Source organism: Apodemus sylvaticus, chromosome 7, assembly GCF_947179515.1.
Source record: "Apodemus sylvaticus chromosome 7, mApoSyl1.1, whole genome shotgun sequence".
Classification (NCBI taxonomy): domain Eukaryota; kingdom Metazoa; phylum Chordata; class Mammalia; order Rodentia; family Muridae; genus Apodemus; species Apodemus sylvaticus.
This window is the reverse complement of record NC_067478.1, coordinates 70,820,216-70,835,041: the sequence shown is the minus strand read 5'-3', so window position 1 is coordinate 70,835,041 and position 14,826 is coordinate 70,820,216. Positions and strand designations below refer to the sequence as shown.

Below are 14,826 nucleotides of genomic sequence, written 5' to 3'. Positions count from 1 at the left end.
TAAAGAGAGATAAACACACGTTAAAGAGGAAAGGGGTGGAGGTGTGATACAGAGAGCCAGTCTGGGAAGTAGACAGGGCCATTTTCAGATCTGAGATGGGGCTCCTGCAAAGTGATACCAGAGAAGATGAGATTAATCATAAGGTGAGACACGGACCAGTTCTATATATGATCAGAGAGTTGGTGAAGGGTGTGTCTCTCAGATGACCTTGAGGCAGTTGGCCTATGAGAAGTAACTGTGGGAGGCAGAGTTAGACCTGAGTCAGTGGAAGGACAGTGGTGGCAGAACAGGATGGTGTGTTGAATAGGTCTGGTGAATGTGCACTGTAGAGGTAGAGAACAGGGAGTCAGGGATGGATGGAAGGGTGAGGGTGGGTGGGGAACTGGCCAGCAGGAGTGAAGAGAGCACTCCTTTCTCTTCACTTTCTAGTAATGTTCTAATAGAAAGTCAGCTTTTCTTTCTTTCTTTCTTTCTTCTTCTTCTTCTTTTTTTTTTTTTTTTGATTTTTCGAGACAGGGTTTCTCTGTGTAGCCCTGGCTGTCCTGGAACTCACTCTGTAAACCAGGCTGGCCTCGAACTCAGAAATCCATCTGCCTCTGCCTCCCAAGTGCTGGGATTAAAGGCGTGCACTACCACTGCCAGGCGAAAGTTAACTTTTCAACCAACGAAATGCAATTCCGAACCCAGTGGGAGAGGAAAACACACCTGCAGACACCCTCGCTGGCCAGTGCCTTTGGCTTCTGACGTCACTTTCTGCCCCCTGTGTGCATCTCTCCTACTCTCTGTTTCTATGTCAAACTGATTAGAATGGGATGGGGACAGGCCCCTGCTTCTGTAAGCTTAGAGTTGGGGTGAGGTGGGTGCTAAAGGGAGACCCAACCTCCTGGAGACTGTGAGAGACTATGAGAGGCCTTGAAATTATGCCATACCTCCAAGCTGACCAGTATCCCTGGGCCTTTCAAATTAGGCCATCAGACTAAGATCATCCAAATGTGGTAGAAAGTTGTTTCACTTATATTGTGTACAACTATTTGTGTTTTCTTTCCTTAATTTCCTTATGTGATGTAACATCTATTAAGAGAATATCAGCCGGGCGGTGGTGGCGCACACCTGTAATCCCAGCACTCTGGGAGGCAGAGGCAGGCAAATTTCTGAGTTTGAGGCCAGCCTGGTCTACAAGAGTGAGTTCCAGGACAGCCGGGGCTATACAGAGAAACCCTGTCTTGGGGAAAAAAAAAATCCAAAACACCAAAAAAAAAAAAAAAAAAAAAAGAAAAGAAAAGAAAAGAAAGAAAGAGAGAGAGAGAATATCAATGATTGTCATATTGAAGTTTGAGATACTAAAAGAATGTCCCTAGGGTCCTGGAAAGATGGTTCAGCAGTTAAGAGCACCAACTGCTCTTCCAAAGGTCCTGAGTTCAATTCCCAGCAACCACATGGTGGCTTACAACCATCTGTAATGGGGATCCGATGCCCTTTTCTGGTGTGTCTAAAGACATTAACAGTGTACTCACATACATTAAATTAATTAATTAATTAAAAAAAGAGAATGTTCTTCAAGGAACATTGTCACCTATTCTAAATTTATAATGCATTTGCAGTTGTATGAAGGATAGTTATATCTTGTTAGGTGTCATTACAACATGGTTAAATATATAATGTGTTTGCAAGTGTATGTCAGATAGTTATATTGTATTTAGGCATTATTATGATTTGCTTATTGTTTTCACTTGGAAATTAATAAGAAGATATGATTGTGTGTCAAGTTGACAAGGGGTAGACTTGCAAGGCAATTCTGGGTTGTCAACTTGACTAACTAAAACTCCACTCCTGGAACTAGAGGCATTAGGGTTTTTATTGCTTTGACAAAACACCATGACCAAAAGGCAAATTGAGGGGGAAAGGCTTTATTTTGCTTATATTTCCATATGGTAGTCCATCAATGAGGGGAGTCAGCACAGGAACTCAAATAGGGCAGGAACCTGGGGGCAGGAGCTGCTACAAAGGCCATGGAGGATGCTGCTTACTGGCTTGCTCCGCCGGCTTTCTTATAGGACCCAGAACCAGCAGCCCAGGGTTGGCCCCACCCATAATGGAATGGGCCCTCCAACATCAATCATTAATTAGGAAAACGCTCTTCCGGTTTGCCTACAGCCCGATCTTGTGGAGGCATTTTCTCAATTGGAGTTCCCTCCTTTCGGATTACTCTAGCCTGTGTCAAGTTAACATAAATTAGCCAGCCTAGCAGTCATAGGCAGAGGAACTTAGAAATGGGCTATGGCATACTGGAAAAGATCCATTCTTTCCTTGCTTTGTAAAATGGCCTCCTGCATCCCATTGGAGTACATTTTCTACCTTCATTTGGGCTTTCTGGAGCCATGGAAAGACAAAGTCACCTCAAGTGCCTGGAACAAGGAGTCTGATATAATGCTGTGGTAGCCCTTCTATCTTATAACTCTGTGCTATACCCACCACCACCACTGCCATGATTCCTGGGGTGTCTGCATGTGAAATTTTTCTTTTATACCAAAGTTCGAACTTTCTGACTTGAACTTGTTCACAGTGACTTGGATCAACCATCATTAAGCAAATAAGGACAGGACTCTGTATGACTGGCTCAGTTTTCTTGGCTGTGGGGAAACAAAGAAAGAAAGAACAATTTGCTGTCCACACCAGAAGAAAGCCTAAATCTGGATAAGAACATCATCCCTCAGTGTGTTGAGTTTGGAGGAGTGGTCTGAGGTCAAAAACATTTCCCTGATTCTGGAGAAAACGCTCCTGTAATGCTCCTTTAAAGCCAAACTCCCTTGCCTCCTCTCCTAAGGTCAGGTAAGAGATTAGGAAGGAGGTGGTCAGGAAGCCTGAAGATGCTCTCCACCTTAGAATCAAGGCCACATCCCCAAACTGTGCGCCCGCTGTTCGGTCCTCCCAGCGCAGGGGGTGCTGTGGGGCGGCAGGCATGGACCCGGCCTGATTCCTGATCCTACTCAGCCACTGTTGTTGGTAGGGCAAGTGAAGCCGGAAGCAGTGGGGACGAGGAGGGGCGGAGCTGCCACGGGCTGGGCAGGGCAGTCTCCCGGTGGAGGCTCGGGGCGTGTCCCGGTTAGAAGTCATGCTTGGCAGGTCTGGCTACCGGGCACTGCCCTTAGGGGATTTTGATCGTTTCCAGCAGTCGAGCTTCGGCTTTGTGGGTTCGCAGAAGGGCTGCTTGTCCCCAGAGCCGGGCGGCGTGGGGCCGGGGGCCGGTGAGTGGCTGCCCTGCACGGCGGACAGTGGGACTAGTCAGTACCCCCAAGACCTGTACTCTCTGCCCCTAGGAGGGAGGCTAGTGAAGAGGATAGGATATGAAGAGGGTGCCAGACAAACTGTCGGGGTGCTACTACTGATTTGTTCTCCCCAGGGCCACCAGCTGTAGCTTTGGAAGCCCGGCAGCCCCATCTTAGCCCATCATGTTACTATTTCCTGGATAGCCCATCATGCTTAGAAAGAAAACAGAACCCTAGGCAGAGGAAGCCACAACCCACAAGGCATCAGTGGAGAAATGGAAAGAGACCCTAGGGTAGCAGCACAGGGAGCAGGAGTCTCTTGTGTCCTGGTGAAGATGCACAGAACAAAAAGCCAGGCCTGCAAGCTTTGGCTTTCTCTCTCCAGAGCCTGACCCTGGAGTGTTCGAGTCCTCTGTGGTTCTCCTGTATTGACAGGGTATTGAAAGCTTTGGCTTTCCTGAATGAATCCCCCATTTTCTGCCCCCTGTTCTTAGGTTTGTCTCTGACCAAGGATTCCTTCTTTCCTGAAGAGATCAGGAATTAATTTATGACTTACACTGTACTGCAGGCAGGGGCCTCTTGAAGGATACAACAGGCTCTCTTGTAACCTTCCTGTCTAGGGCTGGGGAGGGAGAGAGCAGATTGCAAGCTCACCCTCAGATTCTGGGCCTGTTTGCTCAACACCCACTCGGAATTCTTAGTCCTTTGGGCATCAGAATCCTTGGCTTGAGTCTCATCTTCCCAGCTCTTCCCCCCAAACAGCTTGAATTGAAATACACATTTAAATACATATTTTTTCAGGGTATTAACGTGGGAATAAAGACTAAACTAGAAAGGGACACTTTAGTCCCACTGTGACTGTCACTGAAGAGTATTAGTTTTATCCTAGGTAGCTGAGGCATTTTCTTTGTAAGGACCCCTTAAAAGCATACTTGTGGAGTCACTGGTAGAGTGGGTTATGTCTGTTTCACCCAGCATGAGTGTTCTAGTCCAGGTTTAGGTGGGTGGTACACATTAGACAAGGGCTTGTCGTCCAGCAAAGAGAAACTGAACAGATTGTATTCTCAGATTCGGTGGCTCTCACCCGGGAGAGAAAAGTCTTGTATAGGGTGATACACAAGTTAGTTATGATGGAGACCCCTAAGTAGCTATGGGGAGCCTCTGGAGCAGAACACACGCAAAACATACACATGGCCCACTGTACTCTGGGACACGGTACTTAAAGTTGTCCTGCCAGGCCCAGCTGGTGTTCTGTGGTTGCTTCTGCCCTTTTGTCCCCAGATGCGCCGGAGAGCTGGCCCTCCTGTCTCTGCCATGGCCTCATCAGTTTCCTGGGGTTCCTGCTGCTGCTGCTCACCTTCCCCATTTCTGGCTGGTTTGCTCTGAAGGTAAGGCTGGCTGGATGCTGTGGGGGGCTGGGAGGCACAATGAAAGCGACGATGAATGGCTTCCCCGTATTTGGCCCCTTGCCTCTAAACACTATCACACCTCTATGAAATAGGTAAGACAAAGGCTGTTCCTTTTTTTGATGGCTCTTCCTGGTTGTCAACTTGACATGATGCCTGTGAAGAGGGAACCTCAACTGAGGGATTGCCTCCACCCTGTAGCCACAGCTTTGGAGTGTGTTTTGGTTGCTTGAGAGTTGGGCCTGAGCTAGCTGAGCACTTGCAAGTGCAGGCCAGGCAGAGGGGTTGGGGGAGCGGGCTCCAATCATCCTTCCTTTGTGGTCTCCGCTTCACTTCTGCCCCCAGTTTCCTGCGTGAGTTCCCGCCTTTGTTTCTTCCCTCAGTGATGGTCTGTAACCCAAATGCCAAATAAACTTTCTCCCCAAGTCTTTTTTGATCACAGTGTTTCTCAGAGCAACAGGAGAAACTAGGGCAGTTCCCATCCTTCAGATGAATAGACTGAACCAAAGGTACCTTGAGAGCCAGGAAGGAGCAGAAATTGTTTTCTGAGTCCTGGAATCTGGACATACACATTCTTTTGCAAAATCATCCTCCCTTTGGCTCAGGTCCGATCGAAAGAAGAGCGCCCAGCATACCCAGCAAGCACAGAATAATGAAACTCAGGTCTCACTTTGCATAACGGTTGGTGCTATAGGTAAGGTGATGATACAGATGTAGATGAGCAGCACACTGAGCGCTCCAGAGAGGCGAAGCCCAGGCCAGTGTCACCTCACCGTCACATGGCCCTCAGCAGGGAAGTCCCTAGAAAGCCTCTGTGTTTGTGAGTCTAGAAGGGAGCACTGAGGCGAGCCCGGGTCCTACTTCTACAGTGCCACTGAAGCAAATGTCCTGTAGCCACAGGTGTGTGGCCTGGCCCCCCTAGGGAAACTAAAGTTCTCAATTTAGACTTAACTATTTATCAAGGGATCCAGGGATCTGAAAGTGGCGAAGCCATTTGCTCAGGGCATTTGTTAGAGCAGCCCAGCCTTTCCCTCAACTAATCCAAGAGCAAACATTTCCCTGGAATGAGTCATGTCTAGCTTCAGGCCCAGAGGTGAAGTTTCTCTGATCAAGTCAATACTTGTGCTGACTAAGCTGTGGCCCATCACTGAGTTCTGTCTTCAGATCACACCCCTCTCACTGACGGGCTGTGTAATGGCTGAGTCTGTCTCTGAGCTCAGTGTCTCTGTCTGAGCCCAGCTAAGTGTGTTAGTGTTCTTGTCACTGTGACAGAGAGCCATGAAGGTGGGCTTGGTTTGGCTCTCAGCTTCACAAGTGTCACCCTTTGGTTGCTTAACTCGGTGTGTTTGATCAGAGCATCACGGTGGTGAGGGTATACCACAGGAAGTCCTTCACCTCATGGCGGAGGAAAGGGAAAATAGGAAATGGCCAGGGCTGACGTCTGGCCTACACTATGCACACCAAAGGGCATTTGGCTGGCTGGGTGAAGTGCAGAGGACAGAGGAGGACCTGGCAAATGACATTAACCAGCCAAGGCTTTCCAAACCCTTTCCTTTGCCATCCTGACCAGATCGTGCCCACCTATGAGAGGATGATTGTATTTCGACTGGGCCGGATCCGTAATCCCCAGGGGCCCGGCATGGTTCTTCTCCTGCCCTTCATTGATTCCTTCCAGAGGGTGGATCTGAGGACCCGAGCCTTCAATGTTCCTCCTTGCAAGGTGAGAGGCTTCTCAGCTGCCCAGCACAAAAGGAATGAGGCATGCGCCTGATGAGGCATGCGCCTGATGAATCGTGGGCATACCAGGGCCTTGACCTGTACCTGACTCCACCTTCTTGGAAGTAACATTTTGTGTTTGAAGAGCTGGCTGAAGCTGGTAGGTCAGGCTGAATAGAGTCAGTAGGTACGCCCTCCCATAGCCCCCAGCCCTTTAAATGTGATCTCTGTCATGGTCTTCTGAAACAGCTGGCCTCTAAGGACGGGGCTGTGTTGTCTGTGGGAGCTGACGTCCAGTTCCGTGTCTGGGACCCAGTGCTATCTGTGATGGCCGTGAAGGACCTGAACACAGCCACTCGCATGACAGCCCACAATGCCATGACCAAGGCCCTACTCAGAAGGCCACTGCAGGAGATCCAGATGGAGAAACTCAAGATTGGTGACCAGCTCCTGGTAGGTGGCTCCTCACAAGGTGGGGCCCAGGGTCTGGCAGCAGGGCCTGGCTTTCTCTGCCAGGTCACTTTGAACAAGGACCGGATTTCGTTGGGCCTTGACTCACTGCATCTCACCACTGTAACCTCCTGAAAAGAATCTAAGTGAGACCCCAAGTGGAGGAACAGTAGGCGGCCTGGGTCATGCACATTTTGAGCACATGTCCTGAAAAGAAATGCTCTAGGGGATGCTCTTAGGCCGCTGCCTCTGACTGCTTTGTTTTACCTTTCACTGCTGCTGTGATCGAGACCTTGGGCATTGAGCCCTCGAAGTGTCTGTTCTGTGGGTGGCAGGATCAGCCCTCCGCGTACAGGCGAGTGCTTGGTATTCCTGTACATGTGGTTCTTTTGACTTATTTTGTTGTTGTTTGGAACAGAACAGAGACATGGGAACAATTGAGTCTTTGTCCTGTCCCTGCTCTATGTATGAGAAATTAGTTACACTGGAATTTACCGTCTTTCCTGTATGCTACACATGTGGTAGTATGACCCTATCATACCCAGCTTGTGCTCCGCCTCCTGTGTTGCCTAGGTTGCCTAGGTTACCACCTGCCAGCGAGCACCCCCACTGACAGGGTTCAGCCCTAACAGTGGTCTCTCACACAGTGAGAGCCCCCACTAACAGTAGTCAGCCCCACAGCGATTGCTTTATTGCTTCGCTTTGTTGTTTTGTGGTGATGCCAGTTGGGGATGGAACCCAGGGCTGTGCACACCCTAGACAAATGTTCTGTCTGCCACTGAGCGCACTGGCCCCGGGCCCAGCGTTCTGTGGCTCACTGTACCTGCCCAGCAGCATCTCAGCTTCCCTTTCATTGTGAGAGGGCCTGCATTTGTCATTTTAGTGGAGGAGGGGGACCAAGGTTCAGAAATGATTTCACTCGGTTCTGAGAACCATTCTTGGTAACAGTGCCGGGCCAGAGCCCAACCATCCATCCGCTCCTACCCATACTCCAGGCCTTAGATAGTGCAGCTCAGGTAAGACGGTGCTGCCAAATTTTCTTCACACAAGCACAGCCCATTATAACTCATCTTTAGGAAGATAAAATGGATCTTATGGGTGTGAGACAGTGAGGAGAGAGTCCATCTAGGCTGTGAGAGTCACTAGGGGCCGTTGCCAGGAAGAGTGGGCCCCTGGGACAGTAGAGTGGAAAGGAAGTCTCAGGAGCTGTATTTCTGTATTCTCGGGGCTTGAGCCCTCCCCTCGCCCCTTTCCCCTCCTACCCCCTCCCCAGCTGCCGCCTCCCTTCTTCCTCCCCAGTTGCATTCTGACCAACAGCTTTTCAGCCCCCACTGCTCCCCTGCAGCCTCCCCAGCCCTTGCTCTGTGCTCTGCCTTGCCTAGTCACCGTCAGGAGAGACTCCAGGCAGAGCCTTCACACCTCTGTGCTTCCCGCTTCCCTCCTGGAGGCTCTTCCCTGTGCTGTGTGCTGTGCTGCACTGCCCGGCCTGATCCACCTCCCCCAGGGATCCCAAGGAGTCTCTCTACCTCCTTACTCAGGCTCCCACCCCTCCTCCCATGACTTCTAGAAGGTTCTGTTCCTCTACCTGAGACTTATGAGGTAGCTCTGCTGTCACCACAGTGCCCCCCTCTGCATACACACCCCATCGTCTGGTCTGAGCAGTGGGAGTCTCTCAGCCCCTCCCTCACTTCATCAGGTGGCAACATTCTACTTTAGATCTTTCTGCCCCTCCGCCAACCCTGCTTCATCTCCTGCCTCCAGTGTTTCTGTTATTGGCCTTCTCATTTTTGGCAACCGCCCCCGCCCCCCCATCACCCCCCACCTCAGCAGAGTTTGCTCCAGGGCTCACAGCAATACTGCTCTAGTCTGATGCTTGTGTGCTCTGCTCCCCTCTATCCTTTTTTCTTTTTTAAAGACATATTTATTTATTTTATGCATATGGGCACACTGTAGCTGTCTTCAGACACACCAGAAGAGGACATCAGATTCTATTTCAGATGGTTGTGAGCCACCGTGTGGTTGCTGGGATTTGAACTCAGGACCTTCAGAAGAGCAGCCAGTGCTCTTAACCACTGAACCATCTCTCTAGCTCCTCCTGTGACTTTTACATGAGTTTTCAAGGCAGGCCTCCCTTGCTGCATCTGCCTCACCACACCCCTCTGTCCTCTCCCTCCCTCTATCCCCCTGCCCAGTCCCTCCTCACTTCTTACCTGCAGTGTGAAACCATTCCTTCTTTCCCAACACAGTCTCTACACAGCAGCCAGGAGAATCTCTCGCCAAAAAGGAAGAGTCTGCTTGGTTGTCACCACCATGTCTATATACTCCCCTCTGGGGTCCCTTGTCGTCTTAGAACAAACCCAGCTGAGCAGAAGGAGGCTACCTGGAAACCATAGTTCTCACCAGTGCCCCAATCCATACTTGAGAATCTGAGTGGAACTTTCTAGAGCCTACAGTCTGGCATTTGCAGAGAAGGTTCTATTTATTTCTACTTAGAGTCCTCACCTCCCTCCCTGACCCTGGCCTTGCCTAGTGAAACACTTGCCGCTTCCTGCTGAGTCCCAGGGGAGCTTCTCCAGCATGGATATGGGACCTCCATGTCCCTGTGTGGCTATAGCGAGGTGTCCAGAGAAGATGTTCAGGGGGCGCTCTCCCCTTTTCCCTCACTGCCCTCAGCTGGAGATCAATGACGTGACCAGAGCTTGGGGACTGGAGGTAGACCGTGTAGAGTTGGCAGTAGAGGCTGTGCTGCAGCCTCCCCAAGACAGCCTAGCTGTGCCCGGCCTGGACAGCACCCTCCAGCAGCTGGCCCTCCACCTGCTGGGGGGAGGTATGAACTTGGCGGCTGGACGTGTTCCGTCCCCAGGGCCAGGTAAGGAGTGTGGCATGCTCTTTTCTTCCAGTCCCTTTGGCTTAGCCTATAGTCTATCCCATGTCTAGAGCTGACCAGAGTGAGGGCTTAGAGAAGGGCCCAAGTGTGCAGGTGTAGAGGCCCTTGGTAGCTTCTGTGAGAGGAAGCCCCAGTCCTGCAGGAGCTGTGTGTTCCAGGCCAGAGTAGCTCAAACACATGGGTTTGGGCTATTTGCTGGGAATTAAGAGGAGGCGATTTCACAGAGGATGAAGGGCTGTAAGAAGAAACTTCACAGAGGGTTGGAGTGATCCTAACCTTTGCAGAGCACTGACCTGTTCTCTGTCACCCTCCCCAACCCTATTGGCCTCCTGTGTAGACACCTTGGAAATGATAAATGAAGTGGAACCCCCTGCTTCTCATGCTGGGGCTGGGACTGAGGCCAGCCCGAAGCAGCCCGTGGCTGAGGGGCTCCTCGCCGCCCTGCAACCCTTCCTGTCAGAGGCGCTGGTCAGCCAGGTTGGGGCCTGCTATCAGTTCAACATCATCTTGCCCAGTGGCACCCAGAGTATCTACTTCCTGGACCTTACTACAGGTGTGGTTGTCCTCTCTGTCTTTCTCTTCCCTTTCCCCTTAGGTTGTCTGTGCCCTCGCCCCATGGTCATTTAAAGACTGTCCTCTGCTTCTGACAGCTGTTTGGAATGAGGAATCCATAATGGCAACCTGGACTCTGGTCTCCCTGGGATCAGCGGTACAGCTCAGTTCGATAACCAGGTGCCCTCATATATGGCAGGGCCTGTCACATGCCCGGCTCTCCCCTGAGCAGTCTGCCTACTTGTCACTGTGAACCTGGAAGGCAGGACTATCTTTGTCATTCCTTCTCCCCCCGGACCACCACAAAAGAATTGTTTATTTTATTTTTATGAATGCACCACACACCAGAAGAGGGCATCAGATCCCAGTACAGAGGGTTGGGAGCCACCATGTGGTTGCTGGGAATTGAAGTCAGGACTTCTGGAAGAGCAGTCCGTTCTCTTACACACTGAACCATCTCTCCAGCCCAACTTTGTCATTCCTAAGTTTGCAAACAGAAGCAACATGTAGTCACAGTCAGTTAGGCTTAAGGCCACAATATTAGAACCTGACCCACCTCTACCGTGTGTGTGTGTGTGTGTGTGTGTGTGTGTGTGTGTGTGTGTGTGTGTGTGTGTCTGTGTGTGTGTATGTGGTATGTGTGGTGTGTGTGTGTGTGTATGTGGTATGTGTGGTGTGTGTGTGTCTGTGTGTATGTGTGTATGTGGTATGTGTGGTGTGTGTGTGTGTGTGTGTATGTGTGTATGTGTGTATGTGGTATGTGTGGTGTGTCTGTGTGTGTCTGTGTCTGTGTGTGTGTATGTGGTATGTGTGGTGTGTGTGTGTGTGTGTGTCTGTGTGTATGTGGTATGTGTGGTGTGTCTGTGTGTGTGTGTCTGTGTGTGTGTATGTGGTATGTGTGGTGTGTGTGTGTGTGTGTGTTAAGCCTAACCCACATCCCCAACTCTAGAACTTGAACTAACCAGCGCTTGCTACTGTTAGTGGGATGTGCTACCCACATAGCATCCTCCTACTGATGCTAATGCTCCCTCCCAACAGGACAAGGCAGAGTGGGACATGGAGTGCCGGATGGCATCCCTGACGTGGTGGTGGAGATGACTGAGGCAGACCTACAGGCCTTGTTGTGCAAGGAACTTAGGCCTTTGGGGGCCTACATGAGTGGGCGACTGAAGGTGAAGGGTGACCTGGCCGTGGTCATGAAGCTGGAGGCTGTCCTCAAGGCCTTGAAGTAGCCGTGCTGGTCGTCCATCCAACATCAAGCCCTGGTGCCAAGCCAGAGAAGCCTCTTGGAATAGGAGGCGTTGGTTTGGGCCACGGAAAAACTGAGGCCTGAGGATGTTTCAGGCCCAACGAGGAGCCCGGGAGGCTGGGAGACATCTGCGGCTGGTCACAGCTGAGTCAGGTGTACTGCACCTTAGCTGTGGTAGTTCTCCGGACAGGCCTTTGCTCATTCAATCCCCAGCAAATGCTTTGTCCTGAGTTACTGCACAGAGTGAAGACAGAAAGCCTGGCCTGCCCGACCCAGCTGATAACCTGACTGGAAAGAGGTGAAGCACAGAGGCAGCCTAAAGGGCAGCGTGTGAGGGATCGGAGTACATGAACTGTGGCTCTGACATTCAGGGAGATCAGAGGGAAGGGAAGGCGAGGGAGGGCAGCCCTCATGAAGGGCTTACTGCAGTGGATCCAGGCAGCCCACCTTCCCGTTGGCAAGCCAGAACCGGCTAGGTGGGGAGGGCATGGGATAGAGCAGTTTTCTTTTCTCGTGGGTCTGCTCCTGAAGACAGCAGGCCTTATCCACCAGCTCCATCCTGCATGTTTGAGGAGCTGGGCTCAGGGCAGCATGCGGAAGAGCCCTGCTGTTCTGTGCTTCCTAGAGGCTTGGAGCCTCCAACAAATAAATGTGGCGTTTACAGTGTGGAATGGAGAAGTGCAGCCGGCTGTGGGGTGTGGGGGGCAAGGAGGGTCTGCAAATCACTGTGCTCAGCCAAGGACCAACACTAGAGGCTGGCACAGGCCCTCAGAGCATGTGGAGCTCTTCCTCCAGGGTGTCTTCCGGCCCTGGAAGTCAGGGTGAGGTAGCTGTGGGTTGCTCTATGCTTCTTTTATAGTGGGAGAACAGATTCTCTAGCAAAATAGGGCATGACTGCAAATACTAACTTCCTGAAGAGTGAGATGAGAGGAATCGGAACCACTGTGAGCAGCGCTGTTGCTGCTCTCGGATACTGTGGCTTCTCTGGGTGTGGAGAAAGAGACAGCTAAAGGCCTGACACTGGGCTCAGCTGGCTTCTGCTCCACTGATAGACCCCAACTCAAGGCTAGGAGGTGAATCTCGCATCCCGGAGAGGCCTGTAGAGAAAAGCAAAACCAACTGGCAAGTTCCACAGCCCTTAGCTTGTGTTCTGCTTTCTTCAGGGCCCTTTTACTATACCAGGCCTACAATATGTTCCTCTGCCTTTTCTGCTGCCAGATACTGACTCGTATTTGCTGTAGCTCCGCTGTCTGGCCTGGGCACCTCCCTCAGGGTCAGTATGGGCCCCACAATGGTTTTGTGGATTGGTTGGCACCTTTTCGTGTTCTGCGCATTAGAACTTGTGTGTGTGTGGGGGGGTGAAGGTTCTATGTAGGCACCAGCTGGACCTCTTCATCCATGTTCAAGGAGTAATGTGAATATTGTCTTCAACAATGGGGGCCAGTCATCAGTTTGTGGAGAGCAACCCATTGTCTTGGCAACAGCTTAGATTATTTGGGGATTTCCATGTGTCTTAGTTTCAGTTTCATTGCTGTGACGTGACACCATGACCATGGCAATTCTTATAAATGAAAATATTTAATTGGGGCTAGCTTACAGTGCAGAGATTTGGTCCATTATAGTCATGGTGGGGAGCATGGCAGCCCTCAGGCAGAGATGGTGCTGGAGAAGGAGCTGAGAGTTCTCCATCTGGATCTGCAGGCAGCAGAAGGAGGCGACTACACTGGGCATAGTTTGAGTAAATAAGACCTCAAAGTTTTCCTCCACAATAATATATTTCCTACAATAAGGTCACGCACACCTCCTGATCTTGCCACTCCCTATGGCCAAGCACTCAAGCACATGAATCTATGAAGGCCATTCGTATTCAAACCACCGTACCATGGAGCCCTTCTGGTCAACAACTCAATTGGATGAAACCCAGCCCCAGCACTAGAAGTTTTGTTTGGTGACAAGAGGTGGCCAGTTGGGGTTCCATCCTCATTATCTAGAGACTTCATTAGAGTCGCCTTCATATTATAGGAAGTTTCCACCGCTCTGGTTTCCATGCTCCTCCTCAGATGCCTTCAGTTCTAGCTGTCTCTCCCCTTGTTCCCTCCTTCCCTACCATCTCTCCTCCCCCTTCTTACCTTCTCCTCTCATTCTCCTCCCCTCAGTGCCTTACTCCAGTTCACCCATAAAATCTATTTCCCCTCCCCTTCCCAGAGAAATGTATGCATTCACCCCGGTTCCTTCCTCTAGGCCTTACCTCTCTGAATTGTGACTTGATTATCATTTATTTAATGACTAATATGCAGATATAAGTAAATTTATACCATATTTATCTTTCTGAGTCTGGGTTACCTCACTCAGGATAATTTTTTTTTCTAGCTCCCTCCATGTGCCTGCAAAGTTTATGATGTTTTTTTTTTTTTTTTAATTTTATTTACTTTATTTGGGGGACAGGTTTAAAGACAGGGTTTCTCTGTGTAACAACCCTGGTTGTCCTGGAACTCACTTGGTAGACCAGGTTGGCCTCAAACTCACAGAGACCCTCCTACCTTTGCCTCCTGAGCACTGGAATTAAAGGTGTGTGCCACCACTCTTGACAATGACATATTTTTTAAGAGCTGAATAATTCTCCATTATGTAAGTGTAGCACATTTCTTTATCCATTCTTCTGTGGAGGGTCATCTGGGTTGTTTCCAATTTCTGGCTGTCATGAATCTTTTCTATGTTACCCTGCTTCCCCGCTGGGCCATGAGCTACCTGTAAGCATTCAGGTGCCAGTGCCCTGCAGGGCTGCTTTTCCCAGGGTACCCAGGTCTTTTTCCATGTTCATGCTCAGTCCTGTGGTAGCTGGAACTGTACCCTGGGAAGGTGTTGACAGGAAAGATAAGATCATAGCTTAAGGAGAACTGAAACTCTCTTTTTCTTTATGAACTTCTGATTAGTATACCTGTTCTGGGAAATGGAAACTTCAGTGGGTGTCTGTGTAGATGTAGGTAAGACCTACATCAACCGTTAGTGGGCACCTCTCTGGGTATGGTTTGCATGCCAGAGGAATGTCTCACAGGCTCTATTGCCCTGGGCTAGGAAGATGGGGAAGTCCACATGGGATGGAGCACAAAAGTACCTAAAGGGCCAGTCAGAAAATGTCCCTGAGACTGCCAGTGGGTAGAGCACTGACGAGAGAAAGGCAGGACAGGAGACACCCCCGAGGGCACACAAGTGGAAGAGGCAGGCTGACGCCTCTATATGAGTAGATAGAATTGAAATGTGAGGGCTGTGTGTGGAGATGCTGAGCGGTAGAAATCACAG

At 50.4% G+C, this 14,826-nt stretch overlaps 1 protein-coding gene across 4 annotated transcripts; it reads left to right on the top strand.

The window, feature by feature from the left end:
• The first annotated feature begins 2,917 nt into the window (after positions 1-2,917).
• Stoml1 (stomatin like 1) lies at positions 2,918-12,192 on the top strand. 4 transcript variants are annotated; one of them, XM_052188187.1, is made up of 7 exons: positions 2,918-3,245; positions 4,548-4,654; positions 6,243-6,392; positions 6,638-6,841; positions 9,512-9,707; positions 10,063-10,278; positions 11,316-12,192. In XM_052188187.1, the coding sequence occupies exons 1-7, from the start codon at positions 3,113-3,115 to the stop codon at positions 11,507-11,509; spliced, it is 1,200 nt and encodes a 399-aa protein (XP_052044147.1). In that variant the 5' UTR covers positions 2,918-3,112; the 3' UTR covers positions 11,510-12,192. The 4 variants fall into 4 exon arrangements, with proteins under 4 accessions (XP_052044147.1, XP_052044148.1, XP_052044149.1 ...); XM_052188188.1 differs by lacking the exons at positions 2,918-3,245; positions 4,548-4,654 and adding an exon at positions 5,278-5,366; XM_052188189.1 differs by lacking the exons at positions 2,918-3,245; positions 4,548-4,654 and adding an exon at positions 5,373-5,572.
• Positions 12,193-14,826: the final 2,634 nt, after the last annotated feature.